Source organism: Equus quagga, chromosome 18, assembly GCF_021613505.1.
Source record: "Equus quagga isolate Etosha38 chromosome 18, UCLA_HA_Equagga_1.0, whole genome shotgun sequence".
NCBI lineage: Eukaryota > Metazoa > Chordata > Mammalia > Perissodactyla > Equidae > Equus > Equus quagga.
Window position 1 is genome coordinate 20,874,038 of NC_060284.1, and position 20,069 is coordinate 20,894,106.

Consider the following 20,069-nt stretch of genomic DNA (forward strand, 5'->3'; position numbering starts at 1 on the left):
GGGGTAATCTCCCAAAGTAGTAGGTGTGAAGGGATAAATAAAATACATAAATCTTACAGAAAAATTTTAAATAGGCAAACTCTGCTGTGTATAAATATAGCTACAGAAATAGCAAACATTTTTTGGCAGAGTGTGCAAAATTTGTTAGAATATTTTAATATATGTATAACTATTTTTGCTGAGACCACCAAGTCAAGTATCATACTCTTAAAGTATAGGTCCTTCACAACAAAACACTTGCCTGATTAATAGCAAAAAAGATGCTCTCATAGGCGTCCTCTTGAGTATATACACTGTAGCTGTAGTCATCTTCATCTATGCCAGAATATCCTTTCAAAAACAAGTGCTTAAAAGCAACAGTGTTTTCTTCTTTGAAAGCAACCACCAACTGGTTACTTAAACCAAAACGAACAAGCTAGAAAAGAAAATCAAATAGGAACGTATGACTTTTACCATCTACCAGGGGAGGCAAATGCCTTCTAACTATCGTCAGCCCTTATCTGTAAACATCAGCAAGAAAAATCTCACTGTTTTGGTTTTTACTAATCACATCAATGTCAAAATACAAGTCCCAAAGGAGAATAACATCATTGAGCTACATCAGGAATTCGAAATAGCATGAAATTAGAAGAAATTACCACTCCCAATGACTTACTGGCCTTGAATGAAGAGAAGGAGAAGAAGGAACTCAAATCAGTTAAGTCTGAATCTATTTTTCTTATACTTAGATTTCAAATTAATTGTTTTAAAACTTGATGTACATAGTAAAGCAAGAAGTCATGTTTTACTGATTTAGCATTTAAAAATTATAAGTATTTTTTAAAATCACAACTTTGTTTTGCCTATAGCTTTTAAGAATGTTTTGAAAAGTGGCCTACATAATACTTACTCCAGCTAAGAGGTAATAATTGTCAAAGGAATTCAATTACTCCAGCTCTGGAGGAACTCATAGCAGATTCACACCCAAGAGGTTCCCCCTCCAAGAGCTCCAGCATCAAAGCAGCAGAAAGAATAACAGGGCTCGCTTTAGCTATGTGACGTCAAACCCGTTCATTGTCACCATGCACCTACCTCCTGGTGATCAAACTCCTATTTATTCCCCCTTACATGGTGTCCAGCACAAGGCGAGGCAGGAGGGAAATACTTCCCCAGGAGTGACTGTATGCCTCTGCCCTGAAGTTTTCTTCTTGGGATTCAGGCACTAACTGTTTACCCAAAAAACCCAGGAAATTACACACAGCTACACACGAAATTAACCTCTCTCTCTCACATAGACACACAAACTCACATGCACGCTTTCACACTCATACACTCTCACATGTTCTCTCACAGTGTCTCACACTCTCTCATGCACGCTCTTACACACTCTCCTACAGTCTCATGCATATTTCCTCCCACACACACTCCCTCATACGTGCATGCACTCTCTCTCACATGCACACTTTTTTTTAATCGTTTTATTTTTTAAATTTTTTTATTATTGCAGTAATATTGGGGTTATATTATAAAACTTTCAGGTGTACATCATAATATATTTCAAATTCTGTGTAGATTACATCATATTCACCACCCAAAGACTAATTACTGCCCATCACCACACACATGTTGCTAATCACTCCTTTCACCCGCCTCCCTCCCCCCTTCCCCTCTGGTAACCACCAATCCAATCTCTGTTGCTATGTGTTTGTTTGCCCTGGTTTCTACCGTCTACTTATGAGTGAGATCATATGGTATTTGACTTTCTCCCTCTTACTTATTTCACTTAGCGTAATACCCTCAAGGTCCAGCCATGTTGTCACAAATGGCCAGATTTCATCATTTCTTATGGCTGAGTAGTATTCCATTGTTTATATATAGCACATCTTCTTTATCCATTCGTCCCTTTAGGGGTGCCTAGGTTGCTTCCAAGTCTTGACTATTGTGAATAATGCTGTGATGAACATAGGGGTGCATCTATCTTTATGCGTTAGTGTTTTCAAGTTCTTTGGATAAATACTCAGCAGTGGGATAGCTGGATCATATGTTAGATCTATTCTTAATTTTCTGAGGGTACTTCATACTGCTTTCCGTAGCGACTGCACCAGTTGGCACTCCCACCAGCAGTGTATGAGGGTTCTCTTCTCTCCACATCCTCGCCAACACTGGTTGTTTCCTGTCTTGTTAATTATAGCCATTCTGATGGGAGTGAAGTGATATCTCCTTGTAGTTTTGATTTGCATTTCCCTGATAGTTAATGATGTTAAACATGTTTTCATGTGTCTGTTGGCCATACGTATATCTTCTTTGGAGAAATCTCTGTTCAGATCTTTTGCCCATTTTTTAATTGGGTTGTTGGTTTTTTTATTGTTGAGACATATGAGTGTGCATGCACTCTCACACATACACACACTCTCTCTCTCTCTCTCTCTCACACACACACACACACACACACAGTGGTAGCAGAGAAGTCAAACCTCTAGAAGCCCTGTTCCCCACACCCTTCCCCATCTACTCACTTTATCTCCTCACCTGTTATAAAACAATGGGAATCCAGTTTGCCCCAAATCTTCACCCTACTAAGTCACCAAAACAATTTGAGACTCTGTTTCATCATGTGTCAAATCAGCAAGTTCAACTAGATGATCCTGACATTTCTGTTATTTGCTGTCATTCCATGGTTAATGTGATACACTGCATGACGCTAAATAAGACATCGACTCTTCAACTTTTCCAGTGAAACAATGTTAACAAGCATATGCAAACTTACATACTATGGTGATTTATATTTTTTAGCTTTTAAATTTCAACTGACTTCTTTAAAAGGCAGAATAATTTTTTAAAACTACCATTTTTAGCAATTATTATACTCCAGGCACTGTACTAACTTGCTTTACATGCATAATCTCATTTACTACAACAATCCTATGAAAATGTTACTTCTGTCGTCCCCACTTTACATATGTGGAAACTGAAATTCATTAAACTGCCCTAAGTTACCTAATAGAATGAAAGCTGGGTCCAACTCCAAGGTCATTTTTATTATGCTACACGATTTTCTTCTGTTTAAAAATTTGGGACTTTTCTTTTTTAAAGATTGGCACCTGAGCTAACAACTGTTGCCAATCTTCTTTTTTTTTTTTTTTTTCTGCTTTATCTTCCCAAACCCCCCCGTACATAGTTGTATATCTTAGTTGCAGGTCCTTCTAGTTGTGGGATGTGGGACGCTGCCTCAACGTGGCCTGACGAGCGGTGCCATGTCCGCGCCCAGGATCCGAACCCTGGGCCGCCGCAGCAGAGCGCGCGAACTTAACCACTCGGCCACGGAGCCAGCCCAGGGACTTTCTTATAGAAAAGAAGTTAAGTGCTAGCTTTTCAGAATTGCAACTATTGTATGAGGACGTATATAGATGACATTCTTCAGCATCTGTGCCTCTCCAGGCCACATTTCTCAAATGCCAAGTCAAAGGATTGAGCAATTGCTAAAACCCAGCCATTCTTAAAAAAATGTCAGATAAGAAGTCCCACATCATCCAACTTGTGCTGAAAATAAGCCCAGAAGAATAAAGGTTCTCCAAGCTCATCTGTAAATGGTGCCTGTAGGAGATGCCAGAAAGGGTCACAGTGCTTTTGGAAAGCTAAAAAAGTAAAGCAGAGAACCAACACACATGATTGTCTGAAAGTTTTATTTAAAATACTGACACACAAATGAAAAACAACTGACTCTTTGCTGAGTGCTTCCTCTGTGCAGGCTGGGATAGAATGTGGGCAAGACCAACCCCGCACGGTGTTGACAAACAGCTCTTATCTACTGGGCCTAAAATTCATACCTTTCATTTTTCACTTAATTCCCCAACACTCTATGAGGGAGATATTACACTGGGCTCCATGAGGACAGGGATTCTTTTCCTTTTCCTCCACTACGATGTACTCAGGAACTGGGATAGTGCTGTCACAATGTCAGAGTCAAATACTGAATCTGCTGCTGGATATCATCCCATTTTATACATGTGCAACCTGAAGTTAAGAAATTTGTCCAGGTTGGAACAGCTAGAAAGTGTCAGAGTGAGGATCCAAACCAGGTCTATCTGACTCGCCTGTTTGTTCTCTTAACCACTTGGCCACACTACCTCTCAAACTGACATGCTGCCAACTTAACTCTAGAAGTGGGACTATGAGAGCCATTCCTCCCACACTGATAGCTAACCTAAAGAAACACAAAAAAATCTGGATAAGGAATGGATAATTTAACCAAGAAAGTGGCATACAATTTGCTGATATTTTAAGCTACCACCTTATTTAAACTCAAAGCTCATCAACTCAACTTTGGGAATGAAAGAACATAGAGGTATAATCTCTGCTCAGAACCACCCCCATGTGGCATCAGGAACAAGAAACTTCCTCCATTTTGTGGTTCACAGAACAAGGTAAGACCCACATGTACGGCCCAGCACCAGGTCAGGGCTGGAATTTTAAGCATCTCTCAGTAGAAGAGAGAAACCCTGAGGAGGAAACCATGGAGTCCTCTTCACACAATGGCAGAACCACACCCCCTACAGGACAAGAGTAAGGAGACGGTGGGACTGGCCAAGTGATTTTATTTTTAAAAAGGAGTTGATAGAAAATGCATCATAACCCCACTAACTAGATCTTAAGATTTGCCGAAAATAGGATATAAAACAGAAAACTAATTACACATTAAGTGCAGCCTGGCAAAGACTGAAGTTAAGACCTGATTATGAAATCAACGTAGGAGAAAATATTCTGTACCAGGTAAAAACAAGATACCACTCTAATAATGTACAAAGAATATGGGAGGAAAGAGCAGAATGAGCAAAAGAATGCAGACACCTCTCGAGGTTATAAATTACTGCAGAATGCAGAGTAGGAATGTCTAAAAAAAGTTTCCTTCTCATCAACCCTGATAAAATGCTACTCGTCCCGTATACTTAAGGATGGAGTGCTAAACGAGACACAAGAGGAGGAGGGGAAACTGGGATTTGAAGGAAGGAACGGTATTTGAGAAACGTACTCCAATTAGATATCACCCAAGTAGCAAAATTTATTAGGATACAAAGGGGAACAAAAGTTTAATCCCTCCCAATTTTATAACGGGAGACAGGGTACACCCACACACAAAGTAAATGATCAATTCCCAGAAATGTTCTATAAAAGCGGAATTCGTGATGAGGACAGCCAGGGATCCTAGCGTACTAAGGAAAACCGTGTGTTGAGGGGCCAGGCAAGGCTGGCGGGGGAGATGGACTTCAACAGCACCCACAAGAAGAGGGAGAAAAAGCAGCCCTCTGCACCTGGAGCAACAAACAGAGCCAGGATGAGAATCACTAGGTAGGGCCAGCTGGCTGGGATTTGGGGAGGAAACTGGAGATGAAAACCTGTTGGAAAAGCAAGTGGAAGGAGACTGGGGAAATCTGTGAATTCCAGGCTAGAGAGTCAAGATTTTCTTCTGTGGGAGATAGAGTTCTACAGAAGTTTCTGAGCAGAAGAGTGACACAAATAAAGGCGTTCTAAGAAAAATTAATCTGATGTTAGCATTGAGTGGACTGGTATGTATGTGGATAAGAAAGGGAGGCATAAGATGAAGACAAGAAGCAGCCTGGTTAACTGACCCCTATTTGTAGACTGCGAACACTCAGGCCCCATCTCTAGAGCAGAACAATCTGAGCAAGACGGCACAGATGTAGAGCCAGGCTGCCGCGGCTCAGAGCCCGGCTCCGCCACTGACTAACTGAATGGCCGTAAGCAAATTACTTAAGTCTTTTTGGCCCAGCTTCCTCATCCATTAAAAGAGAGTAATCGCTGAGCTGACTCCCAGGGCTGCAGTGAAGATGAAATGAGTTAATACACAAAAGGCGCTCACCATGTCCGGCACACGGCAAATGCTACGCTATGTGCTAGCTGTCAGTGGCAGTGACGTGTTCCTGGCTGTATTCCCAACAGAATGCACAGCATACGAGGCGCTTTCAACATACCCTTAAGTAACTAATGAGATAAGATAAGAGTGTGTGCTAGAAAGAAGATAGCGAGTATAGCGAAACATAAATAGACGTACTCTTGAAAGAAGAATCCGTGAGATTTAGTAAATATCAGGACAAAGAAGGTGAGTCAAAGATGGTGATGATGTCTTACGCCCAGGTAAGTTAGAATGTTAGTAACATTAATAGATCAGAAAGTTGAAATGAAAGCTGGTTTGGTGAGAGAAGTAATAGGGAAACAATTAAAATTAGCCAAATGACAAAATGGGACATTATTTCTCCTCCTTCCAAGTGATACTAACAATTCACCTGCTTCGTAGGTTGCCAAAATTAAAACTTCAAAACCAAGAATTAGCATTTAAAAAATTTAAAAAAGAAAAAAAAAACTAAGCATGCACATTTAACAGGGGCCCTGCATCTCGACCTTGTTGTTTCTTTTTTTTGGAAGAAGATGATGACTAGACCTGAGCTAACATCTGCCGCCAATCCTCCTCTTTTTGCTGAGGAAAATTGGCCCTGAGCTAAGATCCGTGCCCATCTTCCTCTACTTTATATGTGGAATGCCTGCCACAGCATGGTTTGGTAGGTGGTGTGTTGTCCTGCACCCAGGATCTGAACCGGTGAACCCCAGGAGGCCAAAGTGGAACATGCAAACTTAACCACTATGCCACTGAGGCAGCCCCAACCTTGTTGTTTCCTTTGAGGTAACTTGGTTATCCTAAAACTTGATGAGCTGGTATATACAATGAAAAGGCCTCTTTATGAAGGCAGAATAAAGATGCAATTTCAGTTGTGGCAGGAATCTCCTCTCATTTCTAAAACTGGATGGAGGTATTTTTAGAAAGGTATTTATTTTTGTGTTCCAGAAACATGTTTACAAACATTTTTACATTGATAACAGAGTGATTATTTGCCAGTGGAGCCACACCCCCTCACTCAGTTCTGTTTTTAAAGAGCATGTGTTTCAAAGTAGCTGCCCACAGAGAGGCTTCCCTGAAACTGCTTCAGTGCCACAGGCCCAGAGCCTACAGGCCGGCTGTGCTGGCTGCGGTGTACTGGTGACAAAGTGCTCAACGATGTGAACTTCGACAAAAGGTCCCAAGGTGGCCTTTGTAGCCTCCTGAGAGCGCAGGGCGTTAGTGTTTCCTTAGAGCGCTCAGCCACTGATGGGAGGGAAGCTTTGCATTCTATATATCTAGTCTAGACAGTCAAAAATGCAGATTTCAGAAGTGTATTGAAGTCAAGTGTATTTGGATAACAGTGCGAGATCTCAACACAAGCCACCTTGGACTGAGCAGCCTTCGCCAGCCTGGGTGCCTCATTCAGATACAGAAACCCATCCCCACCAATCCAGCTCTCCTGTTATCTGTAGGTACAGAAGCTGTGGGATACGACCTCAGAATCCCTCACGAAAGCAAGGTCGCCATCTAACCTGGACTCCAACCATCCGCCCGCCACAGTCAACATAATCTTACAGTTTCATGAGCTTGTGTGTGGACTCTTCAGATCAGAAGTCAAGCAGCAGAACACGTGAAAACAGTGTCATCTTGGGGTAAGGAAAAAACCAAATGAATCGATTTTATAAAATTACCTGTGTGGTGACCATGACTATCTTCAAAATCTGCAAACCCAGTTTCCACGGAAGCTGGCGTCTGGCTCGGTATTTTTCACAAGGGTTCATGAAGTAAAACTTCAGGTCTTCCCTCAGACATTCTTCTTTCACCTCAGAATCAAGATGAGCCATTGTATTTCTGCCACAGAAGATCAGCTTTTAAATACACAGAACAGTGTCCGTCAGAAGCTCCTGACTAATACTTTCTGTTTACATGCTTTACACGTTCTTACAAGCAAAACGCTCCAACCAGTGAACTCCTTTTCTCTTTCGAGATCTGAAAATCATTCAGGGCCCTCTATGACCTGCCTTTCCACACAGCTACCCATCTTATTCAAAGTGGCCATTCTCAAAAATTATAAAAATAGGATTTTATTTGAGAGACTTGACAACTCCTGCATCTTAACGTAGAGCATTCACCTGTCACTGGAGTGTTAAGAAAAATTAGATGGGATACTGTCATGATATCCAAGGTGCGAAATCACAGATATTTAGTATAGACTAGTGGAATTCAATTGTCGTGGAAATAGAGAATCTTTGCTCTATAACTCTCTACTGAAAGAAGAATTATAACCCATTTTGGGGGACAATATATCAGTGGTTATAAGATCCAAAATAAAATATCTTTAAAAAGTTAAAATGGGATCTCTCTCTGTCTAGTCAGACATTTGTGTTGCTTACATTAGTAAAATTTTGCTTTACTATTTCAAAGGATCTGGACTCGGGAATGGGCACATGATTTAAGCTGGGCCAAAAGAGAATCAACGAAATGTGCTCACAGGATGATGATTATAATTGATGGGAGAGATGTGCTCTTTCCATGAAGTAGTCCCCAAAGTAAGGTGTGCAAAACAATCCACTGGGATTATAGAAAATATTAGTATTTCTATGTTATTCTTTATCTTAAAAACTAAAAAATTGAACTCTACTAATAATTAATACAACATATAGAATAACATGGTATGTAGTAGCGTATAATTTATAAATAAATATACAAACATTGGGGATATGTGCTTAACTTTTACTTAGATACATTATCGACAAAGTTTGGAGATTATACACTTAAAGCATAGGCTATAAGTCTGGAGTTCCTAGAGGCCATCTTGCCATCATAGGAGAGCTTGCCAGAAATTGGAGCTAACACAGAATAACAGACAAGATAAAGACACTAAACCTAATGACAACATTTGAGTTCCTGGATCTAGCTGTGCCTGAAGCCATCCATCCCAAGATTTTCAATTTGAGCCAATAAATACCCTTTGGGGCTTAAGCCAGTTTGAGTTAGATTTCTGTTTCTTGTAATAGGAACAGTCTTGATGGTAAGTTTGATGAATAGATTCTATTAAGTTTAGCCAATCATTCAAGCTACTCATTTCTTGGGAAGTTTTTATAACTGGGGGTCATTTTGGGGGATCTTTTCACCTGAAATATCTAAATGACATTTTTATACTAACTTATGACCTATATTATCTCCTTTGACTAACAAGTTTAAAAGAAGCCCAAAAAGGAAAGACTATTTTAAGGCTTATTTCAAGACTATTTAAGGCTTATACTCAGTTGTTAATGATTTTGTCATTTTAAAATTGATTTTTAGACCTCCTTTTTCCAGAATCAGCAGGCTAGGTTATTCAGAATTCTCCTGCTGAATAGAGAGGAAGGAAGGAAGGAATGAGAAAAAGGGAGAGAGGGAGAAAGGGAAAAGGGGAGGGAGAGAAAAAGGGAGGGAGGAAGAGAGAGAAAGAAAAAGAGAGAAAGAAAGAGAAGAAAGATGCTGGATAAAACGCATGTTTCTTTTTGGGGGGAGGTGGAACAATTGCCTGTAAAAGACTGCAAAACTAAGTACCAAGTGCCAAAAAGTATCAAAGGACATTTCAAGCACCTCAAGACTGAATTGTTAAGAGAGCAAGGAGCTCCCGGGCCACGGTGGGAACCTGGGAAAGTAGGAGCCATCACTATCCATGCACTCTTAGGCTTCAGTTCTGCGGTCCCAGGAAAGGAGACCCAGGGAGCCAGGAATCAAGGCCCAACGGCCATCCAAGAGCCAAGAGGAGATGCCCCTCAAATTTAGACGGGGGCCCCAAAAAGCTACTCCCTCAGAAAAACAACCAGTATCAAAACTGCCTGCCCCACACTTAGAGGACTGCGGAGAAGGCCAGAGTGGGCCCAATCAAAGAAACGTAAAAGGAAATAGAAAAACAGACCCTTCCTGAGAAATATGGGCCCAACCCAGCCCTGTGAGGGGTTGAGCCAGGGAACGTCAAACTGTGAGCCTGCTGGGGTCGGGGGCTCCAGACCGGGATTGCCCTCTGTCTCCCAGCAAACACCACAGACCTCTCCAGGTGTCCCTCCCAGGACTGGGGGCACTCTAGCAAAAGCTACACTGGCTGGCAGGTATTGAAATATAACCCGGCACAGGAGGAAACAAAGTAACAGGAGACAGTCAGGTTAGAAATACAGCAGAGACAGGGCCAAGGACATCTGAATCAGATACGGATTAGAAAACAACCACGCTTAATATATTGAAAGACAAATATAGGTAAAAATATCTACAAGAAAACCTTGGGAAGAACAAAAAACTTTTAGAAATGAAAAATCAATTACCACAATGAGTCTCATTTCAAAAGAAGGAGACTTTTAAAATGTGTTTGCCCTGTACCTGCTACAGTTACCTCTTGATTTGATCTCATCAACTTACTGAGCACTGACTGTGCTAAGCGACAGGGCTGGGCGCTCACCACACAAAGCTGAAGAGGCTGCCGGAACTTCAGACGCTCAGCGTCTGGCAGGAGAGACAGTCTTGCAAGTGCATAGTAACAAGTTATCAAATAGCTCAGGGAATGCTGTGCCGTAAGTGTGAAAAAGATTATGGAAGCAGAGGCCTAACTCCTGGAGAAGGGCTCAGAGAGCCAGAGGGGGAATCCCACAACACGTCATAACACAGAGTGGTACACGCTGTGGGGCACTTGACGAGGAGCATCAAGAGAGGCATTTCCAAGGAGAAGGTGGCATCTTAACTGTGTCTGAGAGCAACACCCTCCAAAGTGAACCTTCAGGCCCCAGAGGACACACGTACAGCAGCCTTTGGGGCATGTCCGAGCAAACCAAATTTAGAGTTAACCACCATTACTCACCTCGGGGATCAGTGTTGCCAGTGTGCTCATCCTGATGATTCACAATATCTTTGCATTTAGTAAAAGGCAAAGGACACCCAGAAGTTGTCACAGAACCCTGAGAATAAGGCCACAGAAACTCCTCCTCCTCACCACCCCCACCGCTGGCCTCCAATGTGAGAAACGCCACAGTGAGGAAAGAAGAGGTTGTTATCTCGAAAACAGTGGTGTGAAACACAGGGCATGAGGTCATGCGCTTAATGAACACTTTGTGAGCCAAGCTCTGCCAGAGACATCTTCCTGCCTTCCAGGAGCTCAGTCCAGTGGAAAGGAGAGATGCAAATAGATAAAAGTAGGACAAAATGTATTCAGGACTATAATCAAGGTACACATTGACACCCTGGGTCAGAGAGAAGAGCATGCCCAATGCAGCCCAATCGCTTTAAGAGGCTTCAAATAATTCTTCCAGCTGCTGGTTTCCTCAACTATATGGCCACTAAGTGTTCAAGAAACGATAAGTGATGTTAGCATTACCCCAGGAAACCTGATTAGGAAGATGAGTCTCAGGCCAAAAAGAAACAGCAATGTAGCATAAAATGAACCTCAGCATCATTTATTGTATTAAGTTATTTATACTACTGCATCTTCCAAATGTTCCTCATGTAGGTATTGACAGAGCAGTTGCGATACTTCTAGCACTGTGAAGGGTAAAAAGAGCAACGAGAAAGCCAGCGTGAAACACTTTCCCCTCTAGCATACGGGAGCCACCGGGTAAAATTATAGGATGGTACTGGTCAAATGGGATCAACTGATAATAGAATGATAGAAATACAGAAAACAAATTAGTTAATATGAATAATAAAGTTACATGATGAGACGGCTGTTTTTTAATAAGTCTAACTTAAGTTTAGAAACAACATCTAAAGCTTGGAAGAAAAGGTAATATTTGCTTGAATACTTCTAGCATCTCAAGGAAAATGTAAATGTACAAGCTTTCTAAACTTTACTTTTCTGAGGCTTCTTTCTTGCTCCCCTGTTCCCAATTTGTAGATTTGCCCTAGTTCCTTGGGAGGTGAAGAATATTAAACACACACACACACCCCACCAGACATCTTATTGCTATAACAAAAATACAACAATGCAGAAAAAAGTTGTGCAAAGTGATGACAGGAAAACTAAAAAAATAAAAGAGAGACAGGACAATATCATAGGACTAAAACCTTCTTGCATTTGGCACATACTTATCCAACACACTCTAGTGCTGGGCACCATCTGGGTGTTTGGTACAAGAGGCTTGAAAGCTGAAGTCACAACTCCGTAAGCAAGAATGAAGACAGCGGCAGAAATACTGCAACTTCCATCACAAATGATGAAAATCACCAACAGGTTTAGAAAAGGACAGAGAGCTGCCAACGTGTGACAACACAACTGAGCAGAAGCGAAAGTGACTACACCATCAAACAACTAAGGAACAGGAAACAATGAAGATCTCAATTTCACTGACCCATCAATTGCAAATAAAAGCAATCGTGACTCTTACGAATTATTTGTCTCACTAAACTACAAGAAATGCACGATCTGGATTTGTATAAGCTTAAAAATGGCACTGTTAAGGACCAAAATATCAAAGCAAAAAAGCACAGTATTTGCAAGCATAAAAACAAGATCTTAAACAGAATGGAAAGTCACCCACACAGTAGGCTAAATAAAAGCTAGAGATGCTAGAACGGAAAGGTAAACAGGACTTGAGAAAGAAGCATGAGACTGGTACTGTGGTGAAAAGTCGGGGAGGAAGCACATGAGAGGACTGCCGGTTACTAAGAAAACTTACTCTTTCCCCAGATAATCAGGACCATGTGATGCTGGCTAATTTTAAGGCTCTCATATGACCAAGGGCAATTCCAGCTTTATCAAATTGATGACTAAGATTCTAGGGAAGCTTAAAGTTTCGAAAAAAGCAAAAAAAAAAAAACCGCAAAACAAGTTATGGGCAATTCTTAATCTCATTGGGGTCTTAAACCTCTATGAGAATCTGTGAAGCCTTTTGACCTTGGCCTCAGAAAAATGTATACACCAGTTTCGATGATGATACCTTGTTCCCATTAGCACAATCTACTCAGCAAATAAGCGAACCAGCCCAGGCTGCTATTGCTTTTCAGCTTGCATGACCATTAACCTACTCAAAAAGAGACGTGAAAGTTTGCTTTCTATTCCTGTGTTCTCCAAAGTGGGTGTGTGCACACAGCGGGTATGCAAGATCATTTGCTGGTTTATGAGAAGAAAGGGTTAGGGCTTCTAATTGTATTAACCCAGCAAAGAGAGAAGTTCAGATTTGCAAGTTTAAATGTATGCATTATTATATATTACACCTAAGATGCCCTCACCTGGTCAGAATGGCAGATGCCTGTGTTTCACTTCAGTGGGCAAGGCGTCCTGGGAGAAGAATGCAACTCCCCATAGTAGGGGTTTGATGGTGATGCCCTCACTGGTTTTCAGCATATTCCCACAACTTAGGATTTATGTGGGCCCATTTAAGCACTTTTTAGAGTACATTATCCAGTTTAGTTAACTCTCACCGAATGGGCAAGGGACATAAAGCTTTCAAAACAATGAGACTCACTGTAAAACTGATGTAAGCCTAAATTAACAACAAGAAACTGGGAAAGCTAACACTCTCCTAACATTAACTTGGATGGCCATGAGCTAAAAAAAAAAGACAAAAAGCGAATCTGATCTAAAAAGAAGATGGAAAAAAGAAACAGATTTATCAAATTATTTAAAATATTGGCTAAATCTACTATTGTTAAATGATGAACCTGGCCCTAAGTATATATGTTGTGCCCTAAGATATTAGCTAATGATCCTACGGAGTCATAATGACGTTCCAGTCACTGCATTTAGCAACTTATTTTAACATCGTCATCTCTCTCATCCCTTAAAATGTTCATTTTACCCGCTTTATAGTATAGACGGTTCTGCATACATTATATAAATAAATATACATTCAGAGAGGGTGGGTATTCTTTTAACTGATGGGGATAAGTTATCAAAAAATATTTAGGACTACTTCCCTAGTATTTAAGAGCTCCAAGCACACCTTAGATGTGGTTGCTCGATTGTTATTCCAGCTGATCCTACACTCCTTAGCCTGGGAGAAATGGATGTTTGTTGGCCCAGCTCCTTTCCCTATCAGACCTGTTTAGGTATCTTGTATTGATGCAGTGGTACTAAACAGAATATTTTTTCTAACTCAGAACTCTTTCTCACGAGTCACAGAGGATGGGGCAGAGAAGGCAGGACAAACCACTTTCCAAATCTGTCCTTCTTCCTGTCTCTCATCATAGTGAATGGTTCCACAAGCCTTCCAGGACCCAAACCAGGAACCTCCGTCTGTGTAGCTCTGCATCATCTGGTCCCACCTGCCGCCCCACCACCATCTTTTTTTCTCCTCCAACTTAATTGTGTACATAATTTTAAACAAACTATAACTAACCCTACCCCTGATTTCTGCTCATTAGGGTCAACTTTTTTCTTTTTTGAGGAAGATTGGCTCTCAGCTAACATCTGTTGGCAATCTTCCTCTTTTTTTTTCTCCCCAAAGCCCCCCAGTATATAGTTGTATATTCTAGTTGCAGGTCCTTCTAGTTCTTTTATGTGGGATGCCACCTCAGCATGGCCTGATGAGCGGTGCCATATCCATACCCAGGATCCGAACTGGCAAAACCCTGGGCCACAGAAGCGGAGCACACGAACTTAACCACTCGGCCATGGGGCAGGCCCCAGAGGCAACTATTTCTCTCTCTCTTTTTTTTTTTTCCCCCAGTTATTTACTTTAACATTTCTAAATAATACTATCCCACTATTTTTTTTCCTTTTTTAGGCATTATCAATTTACATCTTCCTTTGGAAAATATAGATTTAGTTCATCCATCTGCCCCCACCAGCAAACATACACATTTCACCTCCCTGCTCATCTTCCCAATAAAGTTTTAATAAAAATTTTGGATAAATTAACACACTGAATTTACAAAGTGAATATGCAAATACTCTTCACAGTTGAGCCAACAGTACACCGTAATGTTATAATCTCACAAAAATTTTTTTTCTAGAGTTAATTGCCTTTTTTCCCATTTGCTTAGTTTTCTACATACCAACCAGGACTTCATCACCAAACTGTGGCTGAATCCGCCAGCTCCCTTCAACACAAACAAGTTGGATATCCTGTCAACTTCTTTCTTCTCCAGAGACGTCATTCCTGGAGCTCTCATCTCCCCGCTCCAGCCCATACTGGCTGCTTTCTCATGCCTGCTGGGGCCGTCAGACTGGGAATTCCCTTCACCTCCCTCCTAACTGGATTCTGAGTTCCCGGATCCCATCTCCACCTCTTTCTTTGCTCCCTCATTTTTGTGGAGAGTATCCTTCCACCCCTTCCTGAGAAACGAAGCCTGGCAGGTAAGTTTTGAGACTTCCCGTGACAGGCACTGCTGGTTGCCTGCCTAGAATCCATCCCTCCCTTCTTCCCAATTTTGTTGAAGGCAAGGAATGTATTAATACTGAAGGATGGAGTGATTCCATACTAGAGCTAGACAAGAATGTAGGGTCATTGCTTTCAAACTTGGCTACACACTGGACGACCTGGGAAACTTCAAAACTACTGATGCTCAGCTTCCGCCCTCAGAGATTCTGGGGTAACTGGTGTGGGTGCAGCCTGGGCTTTGGGGGGGGGGGGGTTTAAAAAGCTCCTCAGGTGATTCTAATGTGCACCCAAGTTTGAAGTCCTCCACCTTAGAGGTTAGTTCTTCGAAATTCCTAATTTTACAAATGAGGCAACTAAGACGCTCTCAGGTTGCAACTTGCCCCCAACTCTAAGAATCCAATTTCACTGACCCCTTTGTCCAAAGTTCCTTCTTGATCCCTGAGTTAATATTTCTTAAGGAATAATGGCCTGTAAGATGGTCAGGAATGAAGAAAAAACTGTTATATTCAAATAAACTAATACATCAAACATAAATTCTCCTATTTAAAAACATATGATAATTTGGCAGACAACAGCATCCTAATCACAAATTCAGCAGGTCATATTATTGAAATGAGAAGGAAGAAACAAGTAAAGCCTTTGATGGAATGAACCCAACATCTACCTTCCTCACGGTATCTTTGTGCTTCAGACTCTCTAGAGCAAACTCTGGGCTTCCATTCATTCTACGCCACTGAAACTGCTCAGGTGAACCAGCTCCTGCTGCAGATTCCGACAGCCACTTCTCAGGCCTCTGCTTAGTGACTCAGCAGCATGTGGTACAGGTGACCACCACAGGCCTGAGGTAATCTCTTCCCTCCATTTCTCGGACACCCCACTCCCTTGGTTTTCTTCCTACCTCACTGGGCATCTCTCAGTCTCCTTTGCTGGCTCCCCCTCCATCTGCCTTGAGATGCCAGAGTACCTCGGGACACAGTCCCAGGCTCTTCTATCCTTTATCCTCCCTTCTAGAAGAGTTCATCCACTCCTGTGACTTTAACTACTACCCACATGATGTTGACTTTGACATTTGCATCTCCAGGAAATCTTTTTCTTGAACAACTTCCTCATCTAAGCCTTTCCTTGAAACTCTACCCATGTGTCTAAGAGGTTTCTCAAACCAACCCTCCACTCCTCTTCTCCACCCAGCAGCTCAACAGAGAGATCGCACACAGTCTTCCAGATGTTTCAGCTGCGATCCCTCATCCTGTCAGTGGTTTCCCACCTTGGCTGCACAAGACAATCACCTGGGGATTTTTCAGTGCCTGGCTTCCAGCCCCCAGACATTCTGATTTGATCGGACCCAGATAGGAGCTGAGCATTGAGAGTCTGATAAACTTGGCAGGGGATCCTAATGTGCAGCAAAGTACAGGACCATTTGCTCCAGAGTCATGCTTTGATTTCTCCTTTCCCACAACCCTCACATCCAATAGATGAAGTCTTCCTTCAAAACACGTCATGGAGTGGTCCCCATCTCTCTGTATCCACTGCAGCCTCCCTGGTCCAAGCATCATCTCTCACCTGACAACTGCAACAGCCTCCCAGTTCTCCACAGAGCAGCCAGAAGGGTAAAGTAGAAATCAGATATCACCTGCTTAAAACCCATTAGTGGCTTCCCCCTGCTCTCAGGCTGAATCCAACTCTCCTACCATTCCTAAAAACCCCCTGCCCCACTGCTTCCCACACGCTCTCCTCCCCTTTCTCACTACCCACACTCGCTTCCTGGCCCCGGAACACTCCCTGCTCTGGACATTCGCACTTGCTGTTTCATCCTTTCTCCTGGGATTCCCCCAACTCTTTGCATGTCTGAGTCCTTCTCATCGGTCACCTCTTAGCCCAAGTGTCACCTCTTTAGAGAAGGCTCCTTGATCATTCTATTAAAAGTGGCCTTCTCTACTGCCTCTCTCGTCACTTAATTTCCTTCATAACTGAGATCACAATCTTTATTGGTCTTCCCTAGAAGAGAACTTCATGGAGGTCCAGTCTTATCACTATATCCCCCAGCCTAGAGTAGATTATGTAACACATAATAGGCATTCAACGAATATTTGTGGGAAAAAGAAATGAGGGCCAGCCCTCATGGCCCAGGGGTTAAAGTTCAGTGTGCTCCGCTTTGGTGGCCTGGGTTCAGTTCCTGGGTGTGGTACGACATCATTTGTCTGTCAGTAGCGATGCTGTGGTGGCAGCTCACGTGAAAAAAGGAGGAAGACTGGCAACAGATGTTAGCTCAGGGCGAATCTTTCCCAGCAGAAAAAAAAAAAAAAATGGAAACGATACAACAACCCTGACTATAGGAACTTTTCTTGGCCACATCAAATAATAATAATAACAACAAATACAATAAAAACAACAATAACAACAAAGTCTAAAATATTGATATGAAAAGTTAAATTAAAAATGTACTGAAAAGTCTTGCTTAGACAAGATACATTAGAGGGTTTTAGGTAATTTAGTTGCTTGGTTTGCTGATAGAAATCCTATTTTGTTTCATTCACTATTCCTAAAGTCTTTCTAAAGAATGAATTATTCAGTGAATTGTTATTATGAAAACCCGTAATCCAATGGGGAGAGAAAAAGTTAGATTCCTCCCTCAAACCAAATGCAAAAGTAAAATTTAGATACATGAAAAAAATTAATAGAAGCATAAGATTTAGAATTTTTTAAAATATGATTTAACATGACTTTCTAAGCATGACAAAATTTAGAAGCCATGAAAATGACTGACAGATCTTAACACAAAAATTTTAAACTTCAAAAAGTTAAGACAGGCGCCGGCCAGGTGGCATAGTGGTTAAGTGCGCACATTCTGCTTCTCGGCGGCCCGGGGTTCGCTGGTTCGGATCCCGGGTGCGGACATGGCACCGCTTGACAAACAAAAGCCATGCTGTGGTAGGCGTTCCACCTATAAAGTAGAGGAAGATGGGCATGGATGTTGGTTAGGGCCAGTCTTCCTCAGCAAAAAGAGGAGGATTGGCAGTAGTTAGCTCAGGGCTAATCTTCCTCAAAAAAAAAAAAAAGTTAAGACAGACTAGGGAAAAAAGGACCTGCAATATATTTAAAAAGCCAAAAAGGAGTTACTATCTATTACCTGTACAGAGCTCCAAATTATTTACAAGAAAAAAACAATCCAATATGATAATAGGCAAAGGATCTGAATAGGCCAGTGAATATTTAACAACAAAAATTTACTAACAATCATATTGGTGAAAGCTAGCATAATTTTTATTTATCAATAATGAAAAAAATCTTACTGAAGGAAATGTAAATTTTTGAAAGGCGCTTGGGAAGTATCTATAAGAATATCTATGATCTAGGAATCACACTTCTATGGATTTATACTACAAATGTTTAAATAATCAGTCATAAAGATGGTTACAAAAATCTCATTGAACCCTATTTGTCACTTTGCATTGACTTAAAGATGCCTATGACATACTGTCAAATTTTTCTTAAGCTACTGAATAAATATATTGAGATTCCACTTTTCCAAAAATGTTGACATTTACATCTGTATGTAGACATTTTAGAAGTCTAGAAGGGCATCAACCAGAAAAAAAAAATCTTGGCAATCTCTGTGAAGTAGCAGCATAGATACTCTTAATTTTCTTCTTCGAGTTTTCCGTATTTTCTTGATTTCTGGTGACTAACATATGAATTCCTGAGTTATCACTATGAGTTAAAATAAGCTATTTCAAGCAGAAAGAGTCTAATAACACGTTTCAGGTAATCACATTAGTGCAGAGTAAAATTCAGCGTTTCTACAGCAATGACCATGCTGGCCCCAGGAGGGGTGTCACAGGACATCTGGCAGATGGAAGACTTCAGACCAATCCCAGCAACGCCCACATCAGTTTTTTTTTTTTTCTCACTCCAATTCCTAAAATGAACAGATTTTCTCATGATTTGCTAATCTCACAGAGAAAGGGTAAAAAAACTTCCAGATAGCTGGGGCTCTGGGGTAGGTGGGCCCCAATTAAAGGAAGTTAAGAAAAAAAAGGTCGAAGAAGGAAACCTTGTTACCTTCTCAGCACAGCTCTCAGAACATAAATGACATGGTCCTCCTGATCCTAAGAAGTACCACCTTCCCACCCCCACACCCCCCCTCCCCCCGCACCGTCCCCCAAGGAAAGACTGTAGGGGCTTCTCATTTTCCACCAGAGCCACCCACAAAAGATGAGCATGCTAGGACTTTCAGGAATTTCCCTGAAGACAGCCCTGCCACCAAGTTCCCATAAAATCACCTCCCATCCCACTTTGCTGCCTCAGGCCGGCAGGAAAGCAGAACTAGGGCTGCACATTTTAAAAGTGCTTGCTCTGAACAAGCCATGCCTCTTTTGAAAACACCCTGAAGAATCAGCTCTCTGGGTCAGAGACAAGCAATGCAAAGTCTGCATCTCAGCAATACAGGATTCCAAATGCAGTTCAAGCTGGAGAAGACGACGGGTATTATGGCTCCTTACGTTTTTCTTTCTCTAACATTTTCAATAGGTACCCAATTTAACAGCGTCATGCTGATGTCCCTCCCTAAGGAACAGAAAAATTTGAAAATTTATAAGGTTATAATTAACCATTTTTTGCTCAAACCCCTGAATGAGTTTACCTTATTTTTGGACAAGCCCACCTCAGTGTCAGCTGAGGGATCCCTGGATCCTTCCTTTCTCTAACAAATCCCTCTAGATGCTAGAGGGAATAGGATTTTTTTTAAATCCATCATTTAAATTGTAGGTCTTCTGGAATTACAGCAAGGACAATTTTCCAGAATCTTTAGCCTCACTAGTCATCGATTATTGCCTGATAGATATTTTAGGCTGAAACCACCAGATGTATTTAAGGGGAGATAACAAAATACGACCTTCAAA

At 41.5% G+C, this 20,069-nt stretch overlaps 1 protein-coding gene across 3 annotated transcripts in view; it reads right to left on the reverse strand.

The window, feature by feature from the left end:
- The window catches only part of MCOLN2 (mucolipin TRP cation channel 2), a 49,589-nt gene that overhangs the window by 26,313 nt on the left and 3,207 nt on the right, over positions 1-20,069 (reverse strand). For all 3 annotated transcript variants that reach the window (XM_046645038.1, XM_046645037.1, XM_046645039.1), the window contains exons 2-3: positions 7,564-7,723; positions 242-415 (exon numbers count right to left, since the gene is read on the reverse strand). In XM_046645038.1, coding sequence (XP_046500994.1) covers positions 242-415; positions 7,564-7,723 — 334 coding nt within the window. The remainder of the gene's footprint in view (positions 1-241; positions 416-7,563; positions 7,724-20,069) is intronic.